The 27,746-nt window shown below is 44.7% G+C and overlaps 4 protein-coding genes and 1 non-coding gene across 8 annotated transcripts; 1 reads left to right on the top strand and 4 right to left on the bottom strand.

Annotated features, from left to right (window-relative positions):
* Positions 1-2,382: 2,382 nt before the first annotated feature.
* Positions 2,383-4,816, bottom strand: rbx1 (ring-box 1, E3 ubiquitin protein ligase). Its single transcript, XM_062407858.1, has 5 exons — positions 4,678-4,816; positions 3,782-3,860; positions 3,139-3,209; positions 2,821-2,906; positions 2,383-2,532 (listed from the first exon to the last, which is right to left on the bottom strand). Exons 1-5 carry the CDS (start codon positions 4,756-4,758, stop codon positions 2,520-2,522), a joined length of 330 nt encoding a protein of 109 aa, XP_062263842.1. The 5' UTR covers positions 4,759-4,816; the 3' UTR covers positions 2,383-2,519.
* Positions 4,817-4,952: 136 nt separating this feature from the next.
* On the bottom strand, positions 4,953-5,024 carry trnaq-cug (transfer RNA glutamine (anticodon CUG)). Its single transcript has one exon. It is a non-coding gene; the product is annotated as a tRNA-Gln (tRNA).
* Positions 5,025-5,292: 268 nt separating this feature from the next.
* On the bottom strand, positions 5,293-9,681 carry chadla (chondroadherin-like a). Its single transcript, XM_062407730.1, has 10 exons — positions 9,523-9,681; positions 9,089-9,283; positions 8,840-8,995; positions 8,601-8,746; positions 8,050-8,288; positions 7,667-7,935; positions 7,237-7,573; positions 6,760-7,112; positions 6,404-6,570; positions 5,293-5,770 (listed from the first exon to the last, which is right to left on the bottom strand). Exons 1-10 carry the CDS (start codon positions 9,679-9,681, stop codon positions 5,458-5,460), a joined length of 2,334 nt encoding a protein of 777 aa, XP_062263714.1. The 3' UTR covers positions 5,293-5,457.
* Positions 9,682-10,574: 893 nt separating this feature from the next.
* rangap1a (RAN GTPase activating protein 1a) lies at positions 10,575-17,006 on the bottom strand. 3 transcript variants are annotated; one of them, XM_062407745.1, is made up of 16 exons: positions 16,861-17,006; positions 15,637-15,748; positions 15,394-15,521; positions 15,002-15,061; positions 14,645-14,824; positions 14,407-14,541; positions 13,985-14,143; positions 13,630-13,743; positions 13,401-13,500; positions 12,969-13,053; positions 12,629-12,761; positions 12,368-12,484; positions 12,176-12,281; positions 11,998-12,086; positions 11,704-11,868; positions 10,575-11,214 (listed from the first exon to the last, which is right to left on the bottom strand). In XM_062407745.1, exons 2-15 carry the CDS (start codon positions 15,746-15,748, stop codon positions 11,743-11,745), a joined length of 1,644 nt encoding a protein of 547 aa, XP_062263729.1. In that variant the 5' UTR covers positions 16,861-17,006; the 3' UTR covers positions 10,575-11,214; positions 11,704-11,742. The 3 variants fall into 3 exon arrangements, with proteins under 3 accessions (XP_062263729.1, XP_062263727.1, XP_062263728.1); XM_062407743.1 differs by having other exon boundaries at positions 11,747-11,868; XM_062407744.1 differs by lacking the exon at positions 16,861-17,006 and adding an exon at positions 16,552-16,621 and having other exon boundaries at positions 11,747-11,868.
* An 821-nt stretch (positions 17,007-17,827) lies between these two features.
* LOC133970693 (zinc finger CCCH domain-containing protein 7B-like) lies at positions 17,828-27,321 on the top strand. Of its 2 annotated transcripts, none has more exons than XM_062407711.1 (23): positions 17,828-18,003; positions 18,248-18,315; positions 18,689-18,725; positions 19,550-19,747; positions 20,222-20,380; positions 20,514-20,594; positions 20,980-21,036; positions 21,132-21,150; positions 21,447-21,616; positions 21,768-22,380; positions 22,684-22,745; positions 22,839-22,932; positions 23,098-23,259; positions 23,542-23,753; positions 24,306-24,400; positions 24,489-24,670; positions 25,080-25,165; positions 25,357-25,505; positions 25,698-25,803; positions 25,954-26,062; positions 26,147-26,283; positions 26,366-26,535; positions 26,652-27,321. In XM_062407711.1, exons 2-23 carry the CDS (start codon positions 18,257-18,259, stop codon positions 26,830-26,832), a joined length of 3,138 nt encoding a protein of 1,045 aa, XP_062263695.1. In that variant the 5' UTR covers positions 17,828-18,003; positions 18,248-18,256; the 3' UTR covers positions 26,833-27,321. The 2 variants fall into 2 exon arrangements, with proteins under 2 accessions (XP_062263695.1, XP_062263694.1); XM_062407710.1 differs by having other exon boundaries at positions 21,132-21,186.
* The last annotated feature ends 425 nt before the right edge of the window (positions 27,322-27,746 follow it).

Below are 27,746 nucleotides of genomic sequence, written 5' to 3'. Positions count from 1 at the left end.
GGCTTTTCTTTACAGCCAGGTTCTGCTTTTGTGGTTTATTTAGCCCGACACAGAGGTGCACATATGAACACACAGTAGATGCCTCATTGACCACTGCGATAGCTCTACACCATTTGAGAGCAGTGATGATAAAGTGGAAAAGTTGTTGGGGAAATTTTGACCATCCTTACACATTACTGTATATGCCACTTTATATATATATATTATGTATATTGTAGTATATCTGTGCAGGATAATAGGGCCTGTCTCATTCCACAGATTCTCCCTTCTCTCTCTGAGCAGAACCAAGGTCAGGCTCTAGATAAAGGACCAACTGGACACTGTAGCGTCTTCGCTCAGGGACGTTCATATCTCACTCAGAGGCTCCAGACAGAGAGAGACCAGCTTCAACTCTCACCTACTTCGACTCTTTTGTGTATTTCACCAGGGACAAGACGTAAGGACACAATGTGATTTAGGAATCAATACTTTAGACTTAACTGTCCAATAGGATGTGAATACCTACACGTAACATAGAGAGTGACAGCTGTTCTAGCCTTTCATTGATGTGCTGTTAGAATGGGTGAAGCAAGTAGAGTGAGATATATTGGGAGGATGTTGGAGACATCTTCAGACTGGGGGGTGACAATTGCTCATGTTACTCTATTGACGTTTGTATATTGTTGCACCTTCTGGTCTCCTTGATGAATCAAGTCTACATTAAAACCTTTTGTATAACAGCTGCTGCCTGAGTTCTCCTTACACCAGCTTCAAGAAAACATCCACAACATTGTTACTAACAGTAGAAATGCTTTCAGACAAGCTCTGAACTCTGGAGATCCTCAAGACTCTCTCCAGAGTGGCTGTAAGTATGAACGCAGATGTGCGAGAGAAAAGCCCCCTAGTAAAATGATCATAGGAGCCGATGTAAACCAATTCTCCAAACAGCCTCCACATGTCATGTCTGACGTAGCCCGGCCCGGCGACGCCCATGTTCTAGCCTATGTTGAGCAGTTGGTGATGCTGAAGGGATATTTTAGAATTCTGATGATAAAAACATTTGATTATTCCATTAAAGCTTAAGGAATCTTCGGTTTCTGCTTCACGAACCACACAGAATCATCAGACACCACTACCAACAGTGAGGGTTTAAAGTGGGAGGGTTAGAAATCAGGTTTACTTAAGAGCCAAATAAGGGGGGGTCTAGAGTTCACGGCAACACATTTAAAGTTACGTCACCCTGATATGTCTTAAAGGCGAATGAATGCCTTTAAGGGAATGCCCTCCACTGCATTATGCGAAAAAAGAAAATCCGGTTGGTCCTTTACGAAAGCCTTGGGTGTTTAGATACAAAGATGACAGCTTCTTTGAGATCAGGTTGTTGCATATTGACCCTCGGTGGCCACCCGCCAATAAACCGAAAAGAGGACAAGAAGGAAGAGCACTTCCGAACTAATGCAGGACAAACCAGATACAGACTTGGGGTCTGACTACGAGTTTACTGAGACAGAAGGAAACCTGAGGGAGTACATTGGAATGGTGATCCTGCAGCTCTTCCAGAGGTGCAACGTCTACAGGGACAACCAGGAGCAGGTCACGGCCTGGCACAAAGACAGTCTGCTAAACCTGATCAAGGATGTAGTCCCGAAGGACCTCGTTCCCAACATAAAGTCTGACATTATGGCTCAGTCTGTGCAGCAAAAGATTTGTAATGCGTTTGTCATGAAGCTGAAACGTGTGATTCATAGACATTACCCACATGTCCCCCCCCGTGTGTGAGGTGTGTGCTCCCCTAGTTCAGTGCTTTCACTGCAAACTCAGAGCACTGAGGAGAGGGGCCCCCCCGCTTTCGAGTGTTTATTACGATCGGACTTCAGCTCCTCCACTTCCATTGGATCTAATAGAACCAACTGCGCAAGTGTGTGCATGTGTCTATATATGGTTACAAGGGCCAATTCTGGTTCAATATAATCATTGTGAGGAAATTTTGACTGGTCCTCGCAAATTCAAAGGCTTGTAGGGTTGGTTAGGTCTATGGTGAGGCATTTAGTTATGATGGGCTTACCCTAACGGAGCTAGGGAATCCATTATGTCAATGAGTGTCTCACAACTATGGTGAGCAAGTGTGTATGTATGCATGTGTGCGTGTATGTTTGTGTGTGCACTCTATGGACCGGATGTGTTTACTCTGGGTGCTCCGGTTTCCCCACTTTTTTGGGGAATAAAATATTGTGAAAAATAAAAATATAAACATTAAGTTCTGTCTTCACTTTATTCCACAATAAACTGAAATACATGCTTTGAAAACGTGTCAGGTGAAATGTAAAACTGGATATGGGAACAACCTTAAGATTGTAACACTTCCCTACCATACAACCCATACAAAGAAAAAAAACAGCTCTGTATCGTGAAAACATTTACGTTTATTTTGAACTTACAACATTGTGAGGGTTAAAAGTGGGCGGGATCAGAGAAAAGAAATGAGGATTCAGGCTGAACGATGGTAACTGAAGCAAATAAAGCTTTTAGCAATAATACTGCTAGTGTCCATATCTGTGAAAACATGAGAAAAAGAGCATTATTTCATCTTATTAAGAAATAGCTATTTTACATTGTTATTGTTCAGATGTTATTTGTGATTTTTGCAACACCAGAAGTTGTGAGGATGTGTTGTAAATACAGCTGGTCATTACAAACTACTTGTACAGTCTCCAGCAACGATGAGCAACCAAACTAAGAGTAAATGCACAATTAGAATAATCTGCAGACGTTTCCCCAGAGCAATACATCTGTACTAAGCTCTCAGGAAATACACCTGAACCTAATGTTGATGATACTCACTTCTGAAACTCCCACTCCCTGTTGTCCAGAGGGCAAACCTGCCTGGTTTTCAGCCAGCGAGAAATACAGTGGAAATGGAAGGCGTGCTGAAGATGGAAAAAGAAAGACAGGGTAGAAGGAAAAATGAATAAACTGTATTCATGGTATGGTTTATCATAGCCAGAACTTATTTTATATTGTTAGATTCAAGATATCATACCCCCTACAAAAAAACGCACATGATTTGCATACAACACATGCTCAGCAATCCCACTGAACTAAAAAGATTTCTATTTTATAAAATCAGCATTAGAGATTTGTTTTGGTATGGAAACTCACATTGCAGACACCCCAGGCCACAGTGCACTCCTCAGAGGTGGCAGAAGCCTGGTTGGCCTGGCACTCGATACCTGGTGGGGGAACGACAAATGTGTCAACAGATGCAATTTCACAAAACCAAACTTGTGAAGCCTGGATTACGTCCAAATTTTATATTTAATGTGACTTACAGTAGTAATTTGCTTAAATTACGATCCAGAGATGAGGTTAAATCAAAACAGTTTCTGTGTTCACCTGAACTGTGCTTATTAAAAGTAGCTGACGTGAAAGTCATGGACACTGGAAGAATTGGAGAAGCCTCCTGCATCATTTAAGGCACATGAATGTGAATGTTTTTGGCTTCCCGGTTAAATGTAATGACAAAACAGCTACGGTAAACAGACATGGTGCCGCAGAACATCTAGCAAGGCCACACATTGGAAGCGACATCACCCTAATCTGTCTGTGGATAGATTCAGTCTGTGGCAGCAGTGTGACCAGCACCTGAACGCAGTCAGCAACAGAGCCCAAGGGAGAGGTACAACCAGAGCTACAGCTCAAACCAAGAGGTCTGACTGTCTGTATGGACAGTAACAACTTTATGGACCATGGCAAGAGTGCACAAGTCACTGTTGATTCCACAACTGTGTGAAGGTGAACTCACAGAGATCCATGATGTGGTTCCGACAGATCGCGCAGTTATCCACCACGATGTCCCAAGCCCACAGCGCCACAGCATTCCACTGGTGGGAAACAACAAACAAAGAAAGTTATATTACACCCTTCATACACAAACACGTCGGTGCTGGTGTTGACCAGCACAGACACACAACATGGAAACCAGACCAATGCAGTTTTGACTTGTACAGCATGTAAAGCCTCAGTGATGAATGCTTAAATCATATATAGTTTAAAGTGTGAGGTGTCCACCACAACACAGTCACACAAACAAACACACAAACACAACAAAAACAGAACACGTTCATTAAATCGTTCAAGTTCATACAGAAGAGAATCTAAACGGTCATGATTTTAAAAGACAAGACTTCAGATCATTTGCAATACTTTTATATTCATAACAAGTCTTCCCTTTTCTTTCCAACAGTTAAGAAATAATTCTTAACACAAACTGACATCTTATACTGAATTAGGTTAGGGTTAGTTCCAAAGAAACGGTGTTGTTTTGACACTCTGCATGTTGGGAAATGCAGTTGAGCTAAGCTAGGTTAGCTAGCTTAGCTTCGGCGGTCCAGGACGTCAATACGGTTTAGCGGCGGCGCTCGGTTGGTTCGTCTCCGGTCTCCGTTACACCGGGGTGGGGGGGGTGGGGGGGTGATCGGTGGACTTCATCACACCGCGACGATATCTTGTTTTAAACACGTTGCTTCCCCCCCTCTTACCGAGATGTGCTAATTCATGCCGACTGCTAATCTGCGTTAGCGGCTAAACGCCATAATGAGTTGGCGCTAGCATGCTAACGTCCGGTCCGTGTCATGGAGCTGTGTTAGCGGTCACCGGGCGCGGCGGACATGTTTTACACGACCTCTCCGCCATCATTACCTTCTTCACTTCGAAGCGCTTCTTGCTGGCGCCGCTGTTGGTGCCGCTCGGTGTGTCTACATCCATAGCTGCCGCCATCATGAGAGCTGCGCTTTAATGTGATCCACCCGGAAGTAGAAACCATGCAATTTCCGCCGGTATCAGCGGGTTAACGACGGATCAAAGCCAGGACTGTGTCTTCGATCTGATTTAGGAGAAGAGTGGATGTTGATCTGATGTCAAAAGAGATGATACTTTAATTCTAACGTTAAATGAATGAAGCAGGAAAAAAAGTCAGGTTCTACCGAGATTTGAACTCGGATCGCTGGATTCAGAGTCCAGAGTGCTAACCATTACACCATAGAACCGCTGCTTCACATCGAAAATACTCACGGATTTTGAAGATACGTCACAGAACAGCGTGCACCAAGGCATAAGTGGTGGAATCACTCACTCAACACCAAGTCATGTTGTTTGGCATGTGAGGAAATGAGGCGGTGAAATGAACTCTAACGACACACGTTATGCAAAACGTCTGTAGAGTACAATATCAACCTTCTTTACTAATTGGATGTCAGTATACATTAATAAACACACAGGACTAATGTCACTTCTCTCTCTCCCTTTGGGCTCTGCTGTGTTTATTATGCTCATTCAGCAAAGAGTGCACTTCACCTCCACACAGTTGTTATCTGAAGAGCTTTAATTCATAAAACAACATTTAAACGCTCAGTTGCAAGAACAAACACATGAACACGTCTCCTGGGCAAACTGAACTAAACCAGATTGTTTTGTGTTCTCTTATTTCGGTGCCTTCTTGGTCTTTTTGGCCACTTTTGTTGACGCAGGTTTCCTCTGAGGCTGGTTCTTGGGAGGTTTGGGTGCTTTGGCTTTGGGCCTTGCGGGTCTAGCTTTGATCCCCGGGGCCTTCAGGAGACTGGGTTTGGGTTTCTTCACTTCTGCAGCACTCGCTGCCACGAGGACCTGCTGGTGTGAGGAAGAGCTGCTTCCCGGGCATGACACGAAGACCTGGACGTCCCTGACCTTCTGACCCTTGAGCTCAGGAGGGTGGCCGCAGGTGGCCGTCACCTCCAGACTCACATTCTCCATCCACCTGGGGCACAGACACAGAGGGAGACGTGGGGTTGAATAATTATAATGAGTAGAACAGCAGTTAGCGCTGTTGGTTTTTATGCTCCCCTGATCCCTGTAGCTACTCTCCTGTTAGATTCAATCCGCTGCCTCAGAGCAGGTTGTGCCATATCTTTGCCAAAAGTGGCACTGGTATGTCAACTGGAACTGGCCAACATTGGCTGCATTGCGTCTCTAGGCTCACAGTGGTGGTGACTCTGCCACATTCATACCTAAAGTGGCCCACTGCCGGTTTTGTATAACTGGGCCACATTTAGCTGGATCAGAAATGGACCAGGTTTGCTTGACTCAACCAGATGATCCCTCGTTGACTGAGCCAGACCTTTGCCAAAGGTGGCCAAAAATAGTTTTGTGCTATTTAGGCCATAATCACCAGTTAAAAAGTGGAACACTCTGGTTCACATTTGCTTTTTGACATGTCACCACTACAGGCTCAAGTGCAGCATCATTTCCTGAAGTGGCCCACGTCCGTATGCTATCTGTGAAGTTGATCACTCCACCAGTTGTGCCGTCCCGCTGCGTGGACTAAAACAGCTACTCACTTCATTTACCATTAAACAACTCAAGGGATATTTAAAAGAGACTCCTCACTGACCTGCGCAGCGGCAGTAGAGCGCAGTCACACAGCAGGGGGTTGTCCTGCAGGTCGACCACCTCCAGCCCAGTGAGCGGCTTCAGCTCAGGAAGCTCCTCCAGCTGGTTTCCTCTTAGAGTCAGAGCCCTCAGCGCGGCGCCCAGCCCAGCCAGAGCGTCCCGGGACATCTGGACCACGACACAGTTTAGAGAGCTGATCAACTATAAGTCCTGCTTTTACAGCTTTTAGCATAAATATGGCTCCAGTGTTGTGGCTATTATTAATATATTTGTTAAAGTAAAAAAAAGTGCATTCAGAGATTGGAAAGACACATGAAGCTTAGGAAACTTTGGATAGAATGGTAAGGTCTCTTGTACCTTCTCCAAGCTCATCTCATCCATGTGAAGCTTCTTCAGACTCTGGGACATGGGCTGGAATGAGTTCGGTCCCACCCAGCGAATCTTGTTGCGAGATAAGTTGAGCTCCTCCAGATTAGGGACCTTGGACAGAGCGCGGGTTGGCACCTCTGTCAGCTGATTTGAGTCCAGGTGGAGTGTAGCTAGGAAGGCTGAGTCCAGAGCCCCCTTGGCGATAGAAGTAATGGTGTTATTGGTCAAGTAAAGTTCCTGCAGCTTAGGAGTCGCTGAAGACAGCAAACCAGTGGGCTCTAGTTTAGAGATGGCATTTCGTTCCAGGTGTAACACAATAAGACTTGGCAAGAGTCCCAGTGCTACCAGAGAAAAACACAAAGAGACACACAATATCCTCATTGGAGCTTCCAGCGTTTATCCACCATGTAAATTCCTGTAAATTGAATTCACACACAGCCAGACTTGATTTGACAAACCACTGACCTGCTCCAGGGAACTGTGCCAGGCGGTTCCCCTCCAGGTAGAGGTAGGTCAGCTCGGGGGCTCCAGCGAAGGCTCCAGGGTCCAAGGATGTGAGGTCATTGTCAGACAGATACAAATAAAACAGTTTCTTCATCCCCCGAAAGGCGCCGCTCTCGATTTCGTGGATTTTGCAGAGATCCAGGTGAAGGGAAACGACTTGGCTGGAGCCGGGGAAGCTGTTGGCAGGAAGGTAGTGGAAGTGGTTGCCTCGGAGGTCGAGCAGCTGCGTCTTGGCGGGGAAGCCTCTCGGGACTTTGGTGTGACCCTGACCCTCACATGTGGCATGCTGGGATTCAATCTGGCAAAGGTGCATGGAACATAAGAACAAAAAGGTTTCAGATATTTTAGCTGAACCCTAACTGGATTTTTAGGGCACTTGGATTGGATTTGCGCTCACATCACAGTCACAGTTCGCTGGACACTTGGAGTTCTGCTTGGGCTTGGCTGTGGGTGGAGAGCCTGTGCTGTCACTCTCCTCCTCAAACTCGTCCGTCAGCATCTCTGCCCGGCTGCGGCAGCGCAGATTCAGAGGAGCCACCGTCTGCAGCGGCTCGTCTGAGAGGTGAGGAGGTCCGGCACAAGCTCCCAGCAGCTTCACACCCCCGACACGCGCCCACTGCTTCAGGGGCCGCATGTAGCAGTTACAGTAGATCGGGTTGCCTTTAAGAAGAATGATGGTCAGGGTGTGGTAAAGATGTTAAAGCGTGTTCATCCTTGATTAAGATTTCATGTCAGGATTTGTGTTAATGAAGAAATGTCTGAACACAGTTGTACCAGTCAGGTTGAGGCTGCCCAGCTTCTTGGGGCCTGACAGCGGCTCCAGGTTACGCAGCTGATTGTGGCTGAGGTCCAAGTGGGAGAGGAGGGGGACGCGGGACAAAGCCTGGTCGGACAGGTCCTGCAGGGACATGTGGTTCAGGTAGAGATGTGTGAGCTTTGCCATGGAGACGGATTCTTCCCCGAGGTAAGTCATGGGGTTGTGGCTCATGTCCAGACGCTTGACCTCGCCCAGTCTTTAAGAGGGGAAGAGAGAAAAGTAAAAACCAGAGCGACTCAATCGCCCTTTGACAAATCAAGGCTGTTGGGTATTTCATTATGTGTCATTTCTTTCTTTCACTCTCTTAAATGGAGTGTTAAGTTCTTTGCTACTGGACATAGTTGTACTAATAACCAAAGCCAAACATTTAGAACAAATTAAAACAAATATTAAAGTACATGCCTTTGTAAGTGATATCAAGGCTGGATTACCAACCAGGCCAAGCTAAATGCTGTCATAAGGTAAAGTTCCGTACACATGAACATAACAATCCTTCAGACTGTCCCACCTGGTCATTGTCTGAGTGGGAAAGAACTGCAGCTCATTGTTGTCCAGGCTGAGGCGGCTGAGGGTGAACAGGCCAGCGAACGCCTCGGGGGCCAAGTTGTTCAGGGAGTTATGACTCAGACGAAGCCACTTGATGTTGAGCAGGCCCTGGAAGAGAAGCACTGTGGGATCATGCTGCTCTGTTGACTATGAAAACTCTATCCGTGGTACTGATGGTAAAGTAAGCCCCAGTGGGAGTACCTGGAAGGCCATGTTGGGGATGTACACCAGCTGGTTGTGGGTGAGGGCCAGCAGGTTGAGGAAGCCGAGCTGTGTGAAGGCTCCAGGCTGAATCTCCTCAATGCGGTTATGGTCCAGATGCAGCTCCTTCAGGGACGAGAGGCCGTCGAAAGACTCCTGCAACAATCAGACCAAAATGAGAGAAGCTCTCAGCTTTATCGTTTAGGGTCGGACGTGCAGTTTTTCACAGTGTCAGTCATGTTCTGTCACCTGGTAAAGGATGTCAATTTGATTGAAGGCCAGGTTCAGGGAGACCAAGCGGCCCAGGGTCCGGAACGCTCCTTCTTTCACCCTGATGATGTTGCAGCGCTGCAGGTTGAGGTGGGTGAGGTAGGGTGTGAGCACAAACGCGCCCCTGGGCAGCACCTGCAGGTTGTTGCTCTTCAGGTCGAGTTTCAATGTAATCTGTGGGGGAGATGCAGCTGAATGGATGATGTATCGGACACACAAGTGGAAACCATTCTTCTCTGAGAGTTATGTATGAATGGCATTTCATAAAAAGTTAACCATGTCATTTACCAGCTTCTGTTTGGATGGGTAAAGATTTAAATAGAAGAAACATCAGTTTTCTTTCCGTGTTCCTTCCTCAAAAAGGCTGTGTGGAGTGAAAAGGAGGCCCTGCACTTTACGTTTGAATTCCTCACCTCCTCTATAGTCGGGGGAACTGTTGTTAGGTTCTTGCCGACGCAGGCGACCGTGAGTTTGGCGCCGTCACAGCTGCAAACCTTCGGACATTTCCCTGCTTCAGCCGGTAAACTCTGAGCTAGAACCAGCAGGACGATGGCAGCAGCGAAGAAACGCATCTGTGCCGGGAAAAGATGTGTTAGACGTCAAAACTACAAACCTCACAAGTTAAAATGGATGTTGTACTGTTCAGTCTACAATTAACTGATGATACTGTTAAGAACTCATCCTGGAATTTGACACTGGCTCTCTTCCAACACTCAAAATCCCCAAAAGAAGTGGCTGTATAAATGAAAACAACTGGAAAACAATGGATCTGTACTCAACATCTCAAGAACCACAAGTGTCAGCTCTTCTGGTGAAAAACCATGTCAAGACAGATACACACACACACACTTTACCTTCCAGCAGAACGTCACAGCCGCAGCTCGGGTGGATTTTATGTGAATCTGTCAGGTTACACTCCAGTTATCCACCAGTGACTGTTTTAACTTCACCCGGTGTGTCCAGTGCTTCGGTTGCAGCAGGCAAACAAACAGGGCTCTGAAAGATTCTTCTGCAGTGACCCCTGATCCCTGTGCCCCCCCACTGCAAATTAACACCTTGGCTTTACATTTTCTATCCCGTTGGAGGCAGAAGCCCTGAGGGAAGGCAACTGCACTGCCTTTGTTAATTTAAGACATTTTTTGGTTTGTACGTCGGTGCTTTTTACATCTTTGGCTTCCACACATTTCTTCTTCAAAGCTCAACATTACTTTTGTAATAAAGATATAATGCACGTCTCCGCCCAGATCGAACCATCGTCTTTATTTCAATCAAGCTGAAAAAAAAAATTGCACAAACTCATCAGGTATCAGTTTCCTATATGTGCATTATTTCTATTATCAAGAATGAATGATTCCCTGGGAAATCAGTGAAAAGTACAAAGTTAAACTCTAATAAAACTCAGATCTGCACCAAAATGTAATCCTTCACACACTCAAACAAACCAAATGAACACAGACATCAAGCATTCAAACAATTTTTTTTATTTTGAAACAACTCAGCCTCATTCAAGGCAGAAGAAACTTTTAAAGCCATCTAATCCCATTTGACAGCTAAAGTTACCTTTACAGTCTTATTTCTATATTCGCCACTCAATAGATATTTAATAATACCGTCGTTTGCACATATTTCTATTGAATTTCAAAAACATTTGATATATATATATATAAAAAACAACCCTGTGAAGGTAGATATGAAATAGAAAATGTACAACAGCTGATGCTTCAAGTCCAGATCAATCCAGCTCAGAACGTTTTTATTTTGCAGTAAAGTCAAATGTGCTTCAGCCCACGTGTCACTAACCAGGACACGACACACAGACGTTACATTAGCCTCCTCTTCTTCACCAGAAAACTAAGAGCGTGAAGCCCAGGTTGTCTTTGCTGTCCTGGGGTTAGACGAGGATACTTGAAGTACTTCAATGCCATAAGAAGAACAAGTGGAGTCTTCTTCACATGTGCTGCTCTGCATCGGATTGGGTTCCATCAAAGAACAGTCCGTGAAAGTGTGTGTGTGTCCTCAATCCTTAGCTGTCAGCCCCGACTCGATGCAGTGTGGATTGGAGGCCGTTTCTTGCATTGCCACAAGAGTTCAGGACCTTGTCGTTTCTGTGAATGATAAACACACAATGAATTAAAAAGGTTCAGTGTGAAAGATTTAGATGAAAGGATCCATTGGCAGAAGCTGAATATAATATAACAATCCTAATGATGTTTTCACTAGAGTCTTTCATCTAAATTGTATGATTTGTAGTTGTCTTTCCCTTAGAATGAGCCTTTTAAATCTAAATATTTTATATTTACATCAGGAGCGGATCCCCTCTCTGGAGGCCTCTGGCCGGCCATGTTTGTTTTTACAGGAGCCCAAACTGGAGGGTGAGGGGTATTCACCTACAACATGCAACTTCACCACTAGATGTCACTAAGCACTAAACCATTACCTTATTTATCTAATATTTAAAGAGACTTCAACATTGTTAACAAACCTATTCAACCACCAGTGTTTCACCACCGACACTACGTGCATCCAAGTGTAAGAAACATTCATGGTTGTGCTTCATTCCTAATGATGGGATGAAAAATCCTGGCATTTTGTACCTGCAAGCTGCCTCCTGATTGGCTCATTCGTTCACGTCCTTACCGGGACATGAAGGCCTCGAGGACGGCCACGTTCTCTTTGGGGAAGTAGTCCTGCCTGACGACGTGCTCCAAGGTGTGGAGGTGGCCGGGAACCACGGCCACAGGCTTCACTTTGTCCTCACTCTGCACAGCCGAGTCCACCGGAACAAGAGGAAGCACCGATGGGGGAGGTCGGGAAGAAGACGTTAAAAAAACAAAAAGGAAATGTAACGAAACAAAAGTTAGGAGTATACAGGTTTAACTAAAGCGTACCTTGATCAGTCCAAGCAGCACCAGCAGAGAGGACACAAAGCTGTAGCCTTGGAAGGAAGGAGTGGAGAACGCTTTCTTCAGAAGAGCATCTGGGACGAAACAGATCGAGTTACACACAAACATATAAATAATCATTCGCCCCTATACATAGAAAGAGAAAGTGGGTAAAGTGTCTCACCGATACTGTCCAGCACTGCGTTCTTAACGTCATTATTCTCCTCCTTGTACACAGACGCTATCTTGAGGAAAGCTTCGGCTGTTTTTGTAGCATCGCTAACATCCACCTACAGAGAAAAGTAGACAGATCATTTGTATTCTTAACATCCAAACCCTGGTGTTGATGCTTTTGTGGAACCATCCCTGTGTGTACCTGCTGCTCGATCAGAAACGCTCTCTTGGCTCCCAGTTTGAGCAGTTTGTCTGGTGAAGGAAAGCTGAGGAAGGACGACACGTCCGGTGGCCGAGGTGCCGGCACAGGAGTAGACAGCTGAGAACAACAGGGGAACGAAAAGAAAGTCACACAAACAACCACATGTACTTTGTATTGGCCGACAGGAAGGTGGAATTTCAAACTTGACTCAACATATGTTTCTGCAAACAATCATTATGCCTGAGGAGGTAATTATCTGACCTTGTTGTCAATGCTTTCCTCTTCATCCTCCTCCTCCTCTTCTTCCTCTAATTCCTCCTCATCCACGTCCTCATCATCGTCATCCTTCTCATCATCTTCATCTTCGTCATCGTCTTGGTCACCCTCGTCGTCACTGAAGCAAATACAAAATATCCCAGCTCATTAGTGAGGTTTTACTCTGGAACACAACTCATGAACCACAGGGAAGGTTGTGTTGGAGCAAAGACATGTGAGACTAACTGATCTGTCCTGCCAGGCCTCCACACGAGGACAGAGATGTGCAGAGAAAGAACAGATTGAGTTCATTAACACCACAGGAGCTAAAAGGTAACAGGATTACCTGAGGGATCCAAGGAGCTCCCCCATGTTCATATCTTCCATGGCGTCTCTCAGAGCTTTGCAGCCATCCTCTCCAAGACAGTTACCTGAAACCCAAAGAGATCATTTTATACAGCGCAGTCAAATTAAAGAATAATAAAGGTTAATAGCATCGTAATTAAAAGGGCATCATCCAAATGAATATTTACTAGTGTTGGAAAAGTTAAAAAAATGTAACATGGTTCACACTGTACTGTTATACTACATCTGACCACTGGGTGTCACACTGACTACAGGCCGATGGTATGGCCACTTTTTATTCACAATGATGAATGTTTCTCTGATTCACATAAAATCAAACCGATTTGAGCTCCTACACCAGTTAAGTTCAACCTAACTCTGACATAAACAGGCAAATATTTGAGAAGCTAAAATGTTCTACACAGTTTTGTACCATTTAAGTCCAGTTTCACCAGCTGATCCTTGTTGGTCACTGCTTGTGCCACAGCCAGAGCAGCTTCCTCTGTGATCTCACAAAAAGACAGGTTGAGTTCCTGTAAAATGGAAGAATATAAAATAAATAAATAAAGAGATCAGGACTTATACTTGTAGTTTGGCTTCTTCTGCCAACACAGGATTGTTCCGGGAGTCAGTGAGAGCCCAGTTCTGAAGCACTCCCTGACCTTGAGGATTGGAAGTCCCTCGGAGACAGTTTCTGCGATCGCTGCAGCCCCCGCCGGCCGCACCAGGCAGTCTCCAAAGTTGATCACCTGGATACTGCGGAGGTGTTTCAGAGCCTGTGAAGGACACAGACATTAACTGCAACAGCCTCACATGCATCAAATCTTAAGATCATTATTAGTCCAGGCAAAAATGAACGAGAAGGACAAGGTGGTGGATGATCTTTGTAAAACTTATTCTGCTGTTGAACCCAATCTACTGCCTATTTCCCAGTTTGGAGAGAACAAGCCACAGTATGTAAATGTTGGTGATCTCATTCAACAGCAGTCAAGGTAGTAATCCAAGTGGTCTCTGTACCTGAGCCATGGCGATAGCCCCCTTCTCAGTGAAGGTGTTGTCGTTGAGGTTGAGGATGCGGAGTGCTGCGTTGTGTTGCATGGCTGAGGCCAGGGCCGTCACCCCTTGGTGATTGATGCCGTTCTGGGGCATGTGAACCTCCTCCATGCTGCCCATCAACTGGGAACAAAAGGGTCAGTTGTAAGATTACTGGGCCAACAGTCACACAGCCGCTCTACACAGAGAAAGGCAGACACTGTAAATAACTTTAAACATCTCTGAAGATAACTATGGTCAAGCAGGATAAATAACTGTCTGACAATATAAGCTGTGGTGAAATCTCATCCATGGGCTGAAAGCATCTTCTGCTGGAATAAAAAAAATGTAGCCTGACAGGGGGTGTTTTATGTTTTCACCAATCGCTCTGTCAGTTAAATCTGTACCTTGAAAGCTTGAGCGAGGGCAGTGGCTCCATCGTTCTCCAGCCGGTTCCTCCCTGCTACAAACACCTTCAGGCTGAGGGGGGTGCCTTCAGCACTGGACTTTTTATGGCACTGGATCAATGAGGCGGCCAAGATCTGAGGAATCCAGAAAAAGATTCGTTCAGCGTACAACGTGGCATCTCCGTCTCTTATTTTTGAACAGCTAATGATGACAAATGGCGTCCTTGGGACTTCCTACCTTCCCCCCTCCGATGCCCATGCCACAGTTATTGAGCCGTAGCTCCTGCAGTGTGTAGCAGGCGGTGCTTTTGAGCAATTTCTCGATGCCCTTCACCCCGTCCGGCCCAAAGGCGTTGTCACTGAGGTCTAAAACAGTCAGCCTGGCACCAGCCAGCATCAGAGCGTCACCAAGTGAATTCTACAGAACCAGAGAGAGGGACAACATGAACATGAGGCAGCGGACCACAACAAGCTTCCACTGGGCTGCAAGATACAGATATGTAATAAATCAGGAGGTGGAAAGTGTTCAACCCAGCAACAGGCTCTAGAAGCTTCAACTTGCTTTGACAGTAATGTAGTGGAACAAGTGCTTTACCAGGGCAGGAGGGATCTCAGGGCGCAGACGACCTGTGAACATGTCACTCCAATAACAGCGCTGAAGGACAGACATTAAAAACAGCGTCAGTGTCAAACAAGAGACATTCAGGAACATATTCCATCAAGAAAAGACACACACTTACACAAGTGAAGATTGTGTAAGTAAATTAAATATCTAAAATAAATATTTAAGATCTGAAGTGATCTTTTACTTTAAACATTTATAATGTCACTTTGGGTTTAAAAGAATGATGGGCAGTGTAACTGTGTTTGAACTTTGTTAATCTTTACAGAACATAGTTAATATTTTCTATATAATCACAAATGGACTTGGTATTAATAGATGAACGTGACTGTGAGATTTAAAATGAGACAGTTCAGACTTCTGACCTGGAACTGGCTCTTTGTCTCAAGGGCCTTGGCGATGGCCTGTGCAGCCTCCACTCCGAACGTGTTTCCCTCCAACCTCAGGGCCTGTAGACCCTCAAAGTCCTGGATCTCCTTCACTATCTCCTCCACTGGAGAGGAGGAGCAGGGAGAGCAGATACAGAGGGGAGGAGATGAGCTTCAATGTCAAGCTTTGGACTTCGATCACGTGTTCTTGCTCACAGCAGATCGACAGCTGACACTCACCTGACTGGGCGTCATCCAGCTTTCTGCCCTGGCCTTTGTAGCTCAGCTCTCCGTCCTCCACTCCAGCCTTGGCCAGAGAGTCGGCCAACTGTGCAACAATGTCTGACGCCATCTGGACACACACAGCTTTTACTATTACTTCTGCGTTGAAATGATTTTTGTTCAGTTGTGCTGAAGGACAGAGCTGCCCCACTAAATCCCAATATAATAAAAAAAACATCACCTGTATGAGATTTCAGATTTTAATAGGTCCAGTGTGTAGGATTTGGGTGAAATGGATCTATTGACGGAAATTGAATATGAAATAATCTTAGGGGTGTTGACACAAGTGCGTCTCGTACGAGTTGTTGTTTTCTTCACCCTAGAATGAGACCTTTATATTTTAAAACTTCATATTTACATCAGGATTGGGCCCTCTCTACGGAGGCCGCCATGTTTTTTTTTTTACAGTAACAGACTGGAGGGTGAGGTCAGGGGTTCAGCTGCAACATGCAACTTCACCACTAGATGTCACTTAAGTCTATACACTGAACCTTTAAATAGTTATATCGCAACTTTCTGTATTATAATCCTTTTACTTTCCCCCATTCAGAACCTTGAATATACTTAAGTGAATGAAAGGCCCATTCATATTTATACACAACATTTGTTTCAGGTCATGCACGTGTTGTAATCCATGTTGTTGTTTAGTTTATCCGGACCCTGAGCCTGAATATTAAAGTCATCATGTCGACAGAGAATAAAAGATATTAAAAACAGTTATTTTCTAGGTTTTACAGGTTGAGGCAGTCACGCAGGGGGGTTTCGAACCTGCACCCAGCGGAGGGTGCGTGTTGTTCTAGTTGCTCAACAGTGTAACAGAGGATTCACCCTCGTCAGCAGCAGTTAGCATTAGCCGAGCGCTCCGGACATTACCCTGTTTAACCATGTGGTGCCTCCGGTCCTTACAGACAGCAGCAGCTTCACGCACAGGCGACACGGGGCCTGGAGACTACCCCCCCGTTAGTCCCGGTGGGCAGCGACCGTAACACGTGACAGTCCGCTAGCTAGCGTGGGGCAACATGACACGGAGCGTGGCCGCACTGTCGGCCTCTCCGCTCGGTTACCGGTGAACTGCCGCCCCGCTGTTAGCATTAGCTCCGGCTGCGGCGTCAGAAGTGGATAAACAGACACACCGCGCTGCGTCGGTTAGTGTGATCCTGACAGACGGACCACCGACATTACCTGAGCTTCTGTCCGGTCTCACGCTCCCGCTCGTCCCCGACGTTCAAACACAGAACCAGCAGCTCACTGCCCGAGCTGAGGAGCACACAGCGCGGGGACAAGGGAGCTGTAGTTCGGGGAGACTACAACGGTGCGTTCACGGGACCGCTGCTGCTACTTCTGCGGGAAGTTACACACTTCTCTAGAAACGTGCTGTGGTTTATAACAGTGATTTCACTGGATTTATATTTGAATTAATATAAATATATCAAGATTTATTTTATATACATTATTGCCCGCTATGTGTATATGTACAGGTTTATTTTCTGCTAAATCTCTATTTATTTATCCACAGTTTATTTAACTGTGTTGAGCACATTTCTTTTTCCACAAATTTCACTGCAGCTTGTTATGAAACAATAATTTAACGCTAATAATAATAATAATAATGTTATTATAAGTTATATTGCACTCAGTGAATGGGTCTTAATTTAAATTCTTTAGTATCATTTATTTGTTGATGCACTATATGTAATCATGATATATTCAGTTTAGTTTACCAACGTATATGTGGACTAGTTATCAATTCAGTTAGTTAGTTAGTTAGTTGTTTATCAATACGGTATTTCTGTTGTTACAGAGGATGCCTCCTTTTGGACACAATATCAATAATAATGTATTTTAATCCAATATATTTCAATTTGATTTAGCTCGTTATTGTATTTTTTATTAATTATGTTTGTTTAAGAATGGGAGGGGGGGGGTATAGTCAGTGTGGATGACAACTGTTCAGTTCCCATAAAAAAACGGAGTCAGATAAAGTTCAACTTGTGTCTGAACCTGAAGTCATTGTAGGAGGAGTTAATCTGTGCCTGTCAGACCTCACTCAGGGCCCAAAGGTATCTCACAGTATGAATAAACATTAAACCTGCAGGACTCTGCGCCTGTCAGACCAGACTCCGGGCTGCAGGCGAGCTCTTAAAGGGCCAGTGTAGCTATTTGTGGACAGGAGCTGCAGCCGAGAATCGAAACTTAAACTCAGTCTTGTCCCGTCGCTTCACTTCCTTCCTGTGTTTGTCAGCTCGGCTCTAACTTCTGTCTGTCCTCGTCTCGCCGTCCGCACGCTGTGCACGTCCCGGCTCCATGGTCCCTTCACCTCCTCAGGTAGGTGTGTCTGAAAGCAGCCCGGTCCGCGGGGGGGACACATGCGGGGTCAGGGGCCGCAGACCTCAGCCCTGGATGGTCCTGAGGCCCCGTCCCTCTCCTGGAGGTTTGACTGTAACATGGGACACAGAGGTTGTGGTTGTTTTTGTTTTCTTCTTCAGGGGGAATCTTCTGTCAACATGTCCTCAGTGTGTGTTACTCATCTACTCTTTAATCTTCCTCCTCCTCCTCCTCCTCTTCCCAGTGAACCAGCATGGACCCTGACAGACACAACCGCAGGCTGGAGATAAGCAAAGCTCTGACGTTTATACAGTGAGTTGCTTTCATCATTTTCATTTCAGCCTCAGTGAAAGTGAAACCAGCCTAACTAGAAAGCGCCTACACAATAATAATATTTCTACTCAATGTCTTTTGGGGAAGGATTCCTTCTAATTTAGTAAATGGGTCTTCTTTTGCGCCAACACTTTGTTTGTTTGTGTATCTAAGATATTTACTTGTGTTGAAAATGATCATATTAATAATTAATTCAATGTCTTTTTTGGAAGGATTTCTTTGTCCCTTCAGTTTGGTGAATGAGTCTTCATTTCTAAAGTGAAACTAGGCTTTTGTCTGTGATTGACTCACATCCTTGGTATCTCTGCCGTGTCACCTCCTCTTCTAAGCATCTCCTCCTCTCTCGTTGAAGGTCTTCCTTGGCTTATCCAGAGCCTGAGGGCTACCAGGTACTGGCTGTCTTCACCACACACATTGTCATGTCTGTCTCCCCTGACTTCCTCCCTTTGCTCTCTATCTTTCAAGCATTCTTATCACTACAATTATCTCGGTCATAACTTGTTGCTGAACTCTTCCCAGTGTGCTGTCTGTTGTGTATCTCCATGCAACTCAGTTCATGTTTAAATCAAAGTGTAGACACCTATATCTTTGTCCTTATCCTTCTGCACATAAATTCATAATATAAAGATTGCCTCGAGACGTTAATGTTGTGGTCGACTGTGAGGATATTATTTGATACAGCTACTTTATTGTGATGGAAATCTGAAAATACAAAATAATAATCTGGGCTTTCTGCAGAAAGGATCCACACAGAGAGTCACAGTGATCTCAGTGTGAAGATGGAGAACAGTCAAGTGCAAGGATCTTATATAGGAGAACTAAGGCTGTTTGTCTGAGCCAGTTCAGACTGGTTCTGCAGGCGCAGTTTGAGACAGGAATCAAAACACAGACAACTGATTTACATATGCTTCCTTTAGAGATAGAGCCGACATAAATTCAATTCTTTTGGGAGTAAAGAAGTGATTAAAAAAAGTCATAAAAGTTTAAGGTCATAAAAGTTCAGACCATAAACTGTTCAGGTCATAAAAGTATTTAGACTGGTCTGCAAAACAACATTTAGTTTTTTTTCCACTACATTATTCAAATAGACTTCGTTTCAAGAAGCAATGAGATTAGAAAACAAGATAACGGTGCCAGAAAGAATGAAAATATCTTTTTGTTTTAACTACATAAGGTAAAGAACATATTCCTCCTTTCATTCTCCTCCCTCCAGGACTATCTGACCCATCTGGTGTGCAAACTGCTCCATGAGGGCAACACCTTGTTCCAAGATGGAGAGTGGGCGGAGGCGGCGAGAGAGTTCAGCGAAGGCCTGAACGTCTCGTGCTACGCCGCAGGAGAGGACATCCCGATCCCCGAAGCTCTGCAGGAGAGCCTGTATGTCAACCGGGCTGCTGCCTACCACAGAATGGTGAGATACATTCGGCCATGAGATGCTGAAACTGTGAGCATCAGGGCGACTCCTCCACACTCCTCCACACAGGATGTCTGGGTTTATCTTTGGGTAATTTAGCTGATATCCATGAAAGCAAGTATCTATTTCAGTTCACTGGAGACTGGAAAACTAGAACTTCTACTGGAACCGTTATCAGCAGTCTACAAAGTACTGAATGAGAAATACATTTAGAAATAAAAGTGGGAATAACACGGCAACAGGAGACCCATCTTATTTGCCACCTGGAAAAGAATGTGACCAGCACTAAATCATCTGGACGTGTCATCAGCAGCACAAGGCCACCTAGCGTAAACCTGCATACCGAGGAAACACTCCTCATTATCTGTCTCAACGGAATGCACTGATTCCCTTGTAGAATTAAAATAGCATGCATGTACTTTATTTCCTTGCCTTTCGTTTGATCTGTTTTCCCGTCTGTGTTCTCCACAGGGGGAGTTTGATCGAGGCGTGACAGACTGCGACAGCGCTCTACTGCTGTGCAAGGAAAGCAGCAGGGCCCTGTACAGGAAGGCGCTGTGTCTGAAGGAGCTGGGGAAATACAAGGAGGCCTACAGCTGCACCACGGACTGTCTGCTCATCTCTCGCCTGGTAAAAGAGAGGGAGAATTGTGGAGCTTAACGTAATAGCGGAGAGCTGGTGGTGGTAATGGAGGGAAGCTGGTGTGAGAAGTTCAGCCTTTGGCCTTGGAAATATGTGAATTCATGTGGTTGTCTCTCAACAGGATAAAGACGTGAACGAGCTGGCTCAGGAGCTCGCCGTCCACCTGGGACTGAAAAACCGAAAACCCTACATCAGCTCAAAGGTTAGTAAAATTATTCATACTTAGTTCTGTTCACTGAAGAATCTGAGGCAAGGCCTGTAAATTCATCCATGTTCCTGAATTTACTTAGTTCTCTATCTCTGTTATTGATATTATTATTATTATCATTAAGTAGTGCTTCCTTTTGAATTGCAACCATTTGTTTCCGTAGTATGAAATTGAATACACAGAGAAAGAGACTGGTATCATCCAAAGATATTAAAGAAACAGCTACTGTGAAGAAACATCATTTCTTCTTTCTCACACGATGTGTTCATGTGGAGCACGCCCACTCCCTCATAGAGCTCAAAACATGGTGCAGAGCTCCAGTTTCTCCTCCCAGTTTGCTTTGTGTCTCACATCCTGTTTGTTTTTGTGTTTTTCTTAGGAACACAAAATTGTTGTTGGTGTCCCTAATGGCAACATGTCTGCTGAGGCCACCAAGGCAAGTTCCACACGTTCTCTAATGCTCACCACCATACTTCTTAAAAAACACAAGACATTTGATCTCAGATAGTTTTTTCTCCTTCTCACCTGCAGGTGTCTGCTGGTGATTCAGGTGATGGTGTGAATCCTCTCAGTGGTCTTGCACCAGGTGTGAAACTTGCCTCTGACTTCATTGGGATGAATCCACTCTGCTTCTTGCTTTTCATTAGTAAACGGGCCGACTATGCTCCAGTTTCTCCCCACGACTCCAGATCAGCGTTTTCAAATTAAAAAGCAAGAAGCAGTGTGGATGTAAATCTGAGTCGTTTGAACAATACAGGCTGAATGCATGTGTCCACATTTGTTTTCATAAAAATGTGTTCAAGATAAATTACAGGTGCGATCTAAATGATTTATTCTCTGCTTCAGTCAGTTTTACCAGCAGGCCTCAGTCCACCACTCCCTCCATGTCTCTCAGCTTCCTCCAACCTGTCGTCCCCTCAACGCCTGACAGTGTTGAGACGGACACGGTGGAGGACTCCGAGCTGATTGGAGACGACTTGGACAGTCTGCTCGACGGCTTCTCCCCCGAACAGGAGGTAACTGAGGTTGAATCTGTGCGTTTTCAGACAGATAACGTGGTAAAAAGTTGATCCTGGTAAAACCTTGGCTGCGATGGGAAGGAGCTGAGTTTGCTTGTTACATTAGGGACATGGAAAAAACTTTATTTTTCTCGTCCATGTTTTCCAGATAAGTATCCAGGCAGCATACTCGGCTTCCAGGAGGACGCCAACTTCCACACACTCCGTTCCTTCAGCCCTGCCGGCCCCGTCACCCCGGCTGCCCCCGGCCTTCTTCAACTCGGCCGTCAAAGCCCAAGATTCATTTTCAGGTGGTGGGCACAGCACTACGTCCGCAGAACTGGACACCCTGGACGCCCTCTTGACCCCTCAGGCTCTGGATGCCTTGGACGACTTCCCTGGAGTTGGCGGAGGTGTTGCAACCTCAGGGGTCACCTCCCCAGCGCTACAAACCATGAACGGCCTTGATTCCCTGGACGACTTCTTGGATGCATTGCCATGTTCGCCTGCTGCTACTGAGGGAGTCAATCCGTCCAAAACAGAGCTTGACACGGGGGGAAGGTCCCTTGATGATTTGCTGGATGAACTCGATGACCTGGAGACTGTGTGTGATCCAGTTGCTCGGTGCAATGATGTCCCGACATTTGGAGTTAAGGCTGTGGAGCGGCTCGACTCCCTCGACGTCCTGGACTCCTTCTCCTCAGTGGAAGGAGCTGGGACGGCTCTGCCAGCAGTCAATGGAAGAACTGGCCTGGACTCGATCTCTGATTTCAGCCTGGCTGGTGAATATGTTTTTCTGGTGACTCATTATATAATTGGCTAAACAAGATGGTAGCAAATAGATACTGGAATTATAAATAGATATAGACACTGAAGGCCCAACAGTTCCCTTATGAAGCCACATTCACACTGACTATGTCACAGGTACAGTTGGATAAAGGAAACTCACACAGTCGATTTACATTTCAAACAAATCCTGTGAGCATTTCCTCTTTTTTAGAGATCAATCTGATGTCTGTGCATGTTTTAGGTCATTCATCACAGCATGTACATATCACAGATAACCTTCTCCTCCTGCTCCTCAGGTGTCCCAGGCTCTCACTCTGCTGTCGCTCCACTAATGACATCTTCAAAGAACAACTACATAGTAAGACTGATTGACTGCCCTGTGTTCCCAGCGGTTTTCTAAATCTGTTTTTAAGAATTAACTGAAATCTTATTTTGCACTTTGGCACTTAAGAAGAGGAAAAGCACAGAACTGGTTTCCTGTTCGAACCCCCTCTCCTCCACCCATGAGTTCCTGCAGGCCTGCTCTGCCTGTTTCCCTCGGGAAGGTACGTTAGTGACGCGGATGAATCTGAAACTTTCTGTAACGGAAACAAAATCATGCTGCTGTTGTTTGACAATATGCAAATATGAACTTTTTTTAATGACAGAAACATCGACCCCTTCTGTTCATGTAAAATATCATCCTTTAAAACAAATGTGTTTGTTTTCAGGTCCAGGGATATACAGCTTCGTTCACAAGCCGGACCTGGTGCACAGCTGCAACCGAGACATTCTGTTGTGCAGACAAAAGGCAGCTTCTCCTTCAGAGTGGACCAGAGTGCGGCCGATGCCTCCCTTCACGGCCTTCAGGGGGCGCTTCGTACTCTGCAGGGGTAAGAATCTCCACAACTGACAGTCTAGAGAATCATCAGGATCTTCTGTTAGGACACACCAAACCAGAAAGTGATAATTAGATTCAAACATTTAGTGCAGTGCCTGTTCTAAACACGGAAGTATGGATCAGGGAAGAACCCATTAACTTTCTTAGTGATGAGTCAGGCCCCTTTCTACCTGCTCAGATTCAAACCGCTGTTAAAGATGGAGCTTTTAGTAAAGATGATTGATGGACATGCTCGTGTTAATGTGAGTTATTGTGTGTTTTCGTGCACGTGCAGATGTGCAGAACTCTGAGTCCGGCCTGTGTAAGTACAGAGAACAATGCACGTTTGCCTACAACCAGCTGGAGATCGATGTTTGGACAGAGGAGAGAAAGGGAACGTTGGACAGGAACCGGCTGTTTGACAAAGGACCCGTCAAACTGGATCCCATCAACAGCGTCATTCACCTGCAGCAGGAACACAAGGGCACGTTCGTGTTCCTCTGCCAGGTTCGAGATACACCGACTAACTATCATCAGACAAACCTGCTCTCAAATCAGTTTGATTTAATTATTTTAATGTTTCTGATATAAAAGCAGGTTTGTCAAATGATATAATATTAAATAATATATTTGTTTTTTATAAATATCGATTTTTACTGTTTAATATTGTTTCATATTTCTTATAGTATATTTTATATTATGTTGTTGTTCTATAATTTAGTCACATATTCACATCATCTTTAAATCCCATATATCTCATTCTATTTTACCTCTAACAATAAATAAACGCATGTGGGGGAGATGTTTAAAGCCAAGTAGTCCAAAACAAAACATTTAACAATTATATATATATATGTTGTTGTTATTATTATGCATATTATAATAAAAATATAACTGTACAAAATGAAACACATGTCACAAGAAGATTAGAGAAAATACAGAAATAATCACTATGAATTAACTGAGGAAAACATCCTCTTAATCTACAAATGTTTCTTTGTTCTTGGCTCTGTGCTGTTGTTGATCTCCTTTGTCTCTCGTCTGTCTCTGTCTCTGCAGAAGTGCTTTGACGGTAAACCCAGAATCATCAGTAATCGCTGCAAAGACAACGTCTGCTCCAACCTGGAGGTTCACCACTGCTTTGATGCAAACAAGTGAGTTTGTTTACATCGTGTGTGTCCCTGCGAATTTCAATGTTAAACACACACACTGAGGTTTCTTACTCCTTCTGCGCCCTGTCAGGTGTTTGGCCTTTGTGGTGAGGACGCACAACGTGAACTACCGAAAGGTCCGCCCGCTGACTGGCCTGCGCCAGTTGGATTTATGCTACCAAGGCGTACGGTACGGCTGCGAGAAAGAGGACAGCTGCCACCACGCCCACTCCCTCATAGAGCTCAAAACCTGGAGGCTGCAGCGAAACACAGGTGGAGTTCAGTGCCTGTCTGAGAGCAGCTGTAGTGAAACATTGTGTTGGGTTCGACCCTGTGGTCAGTTGAGTTGTATGAACTCAGATCGACAGCTTGACCCCCCTCCCCCCCGATCACAGGACAGAAAGTAGCGTAGCGTGAACTGAACTCTGATCCGATGAGTTTTAAAGCTGTGTATTCTAAACTTGGTGTTTTCTATATCGATGTTCTATTGTTTTAATATGTAAATCTGCTGCCCTCTAGTGGGGAAGACGTTCTTGAATACTCTTAATACTGGATACAGGTATTTTGTTGTTTACAGTAACATTGTGTAGGTAAAACCCACAGGACACAAGCAGCTTATAGTGTTTCCCTCAATATAAATGGGAACTTAATGTTAATGTTTGTGTGTTTGTGTTATATCCAGGTATCAGCCCTGATGAGATTGTGAAGGTAGCCACAAAGTATCACAAAAAACAGGAGCAAAACTCAAACGCACAGAAATGGAATAAAGTAAGAAACCATTTGTATAATTTATTTTTAAAAATCATTTTTAATGACACTGACTACGTTACAGGATTATGTCCCTCTTATTGTTTACACCTTAAACTTGAGCCTTATATTATTTGTTATGCACACAAGGGAAAAGAGATGAAATCAGGGATTTTCACTCTTAATTTTTGTTATCATTTCATTTTAATAAGTCTCCTGGAAGTGAAGGTATGAAACCTGGAGGAGGAGGAAAGAGTCTGAACTTGAAGATCAAGTTGGCGTGCGCTCAGTGCTGGAGGGACGGTCTGATCAGTGAACCGGACCAAAAACAGAAGTACTGCTCCGCTAAGGCCCGGCACATGTGAGTCAGACAGATTTCTCTCCAGGTCTAGGAAAACGTTAACTATAAACAGAGCCAGGTCATATGATCACATATCCAGTTGATAAAAATATTTAGAACAAGCTTTAATGTTGTTTTTGTCGTAGGTTAAAAAAGACATGTAACTGTGAACTATCCATTTTTCTGTCGTCCTTCTGTCCTCTTGTCTTTCAGATGGACTAAAGACAGACGGTTCCTGCTGGTCAGATCCCCGATGAGACAAAAATGGATTCAGGTCCGACCTCTGCCGAACAACAAGAACATCCCTCTGCAGTATGAAGTAGGTGTGATTCCCACTTGAAAAGTACAACATGTACTTTTAGACAAGCTCTTTTGACATATGTCTTTTTATGGCTGCTGCTCACTTTATGTTGTCAGTGAGTGCAGTGTCACGGTTGTGCACTTTGTGAGTCTTTGTGTGTCTTTGCAGATGTGTGCCCAGATTCTGAGGAAGAAGATCTGTAACTACATCGGGCACTGCAGCTTTGCTCACAGCGAAGAGGAGAGGGAGATTTGGATGTATATGAAGAATAATGACTGTGAGTTATTAAAGTGGAAACTAGATCATGTGAACGTTGTGTGGATGTAGCTCTGGAGTTCAGATGTTTTCCTTGTGTCTGCAGTGCAGGACACTCAGCAGGTATATGACACATGGATGAGATCAAACAGCCCAAACCGCCAAGCAGATGGAGCTGCGGCCTCCCAGTCCGTCCCAGAAGAGAAATATATCCCCATGCCCACTGACTTTGCTGAACCCATGGTGAGTTGACAGTTGTTGTTCAGCTCAATAAAGTCATCAGCCAGAGAAGGGTTGATGAGAATCCTTCCTCTATGTCTCGTAGAGCGGCTTCCACTGCCGTCTGTGCGGTAAACACAGTAACAGTAAGCGGCAGTGGCAGAACCACATCTCCACTGAAAAGCACAAGGAGCGGGTGTTCAGCTGTGAAGGAGAAGACGAGGCTCTGACGTGGATCTACCGCTTTCCTGGAACTAACTTTGAACTCTGCCCCAAGTAAGACCTTTCTCCTGGAATCCATTTCCTGAGCTGGTGGAGAGCAAAATGAAAAAAAGTGAAGATGAAAATGATGAAATCTGATTAACGATTGACGCCCTGTTCATGACTGACAGGTCGGCTGGCGGCTGTGCGGACGGTGTGAGCTGTGACTTCGCCCACAGTGCGGAGGAGCTGAAGGAGTGGACCGAGCGACGGGCTTTCCTACGACAGAAGCTCGTCAAAGCCAGGGAAGATATGCTCGTCATGTCCGATGAGTTCGACTTTGGGATGTACAACTTTCTCCTTAAGGACTGAGAGGAATGAATGTTTTTGTCTCCACTAGCCACTAAGTGTGTGTTTGTAACTGCCAAACTAACAAATACCACATGTCAAGAGTTTTCAAAGCCAAACCAAAATGGAGGAGGGGATGATATCCAACTAGAGGCTTGTCCAATTTGCCAAATTTTCACTTTTTCAAATGTGTAATTATGAGTGTAATTTCTTCATAGTATTTTCTGTTCAGCAAAAAGCTCAGGACAAATATGACTCAGTGCTTATGTTGGTGCCATTTAAAAACACAGCAGACACTAACACGTTGTTAATCACTGATGGTTTGTATTTAACTTTACAAGCAGCTTTTTGTCTTCTCTGATCCACATCATGTTCACACCGAGTTCCCTTCTGTTTGAGGAGAGAGGGTTATCAGAGTCAGAGAGAGGCTGTTTACATTATTACATTAAGATACGTCCCACAAATGTTTGTCCAAGTCTCAACCTGCAAAACAAATAAAGTTGTTACCGTTAATTTCTGATGTACATACATGTCATTCATTGTACATTTGGACAGTTTTGCTTCAGTCTCTATATATTCTTTAAATTCGCATAGAAACCTTGTGAAATCTGGGGTATTCTGCATTTATGGATGTGGAATTTACCAAACAGACTCAATAACTTTATGATTAAAAGCAGATAGTCAGACTGAGATTAACAAGGAAGATGAGAGAGTATAGAAGTAGATAAAATACTCAATAAAATACTGGAAATGGATATATCATGTGTAAGAAATGTACTTGAGTAAAGTGCAGTGTCACAGGATGATTGCAAAAAGATGTAAATTGTATTTGTGCAATACTGTATTTAGAATATATTCAAATGTATATACATACTGTAAGTATAAAGGCAGGTATGAATACTTGTATAAAAATAGTACGTGCTCTTAAGTTTTATATA

Source organism: Platichthys flesus, chromosome 16 (genome assembly GCF_949316205.1).
Source record: "Platichthys flesus chromosome 16, fPlaFle2.1, whole genome shotgun sequence".
Lineage (NCBI taxonomy): Eukaryota > Metazoa > Chordata > Actinopteri > Pleuronectiformes > Pleuronectidae > Platichthys > Platichthys flesus.
The sequence above is the reverse complement of the archived record's forward strand: the minus strand, read 5'-3'. Positions and strand labels throughout refer to the sequence as shown.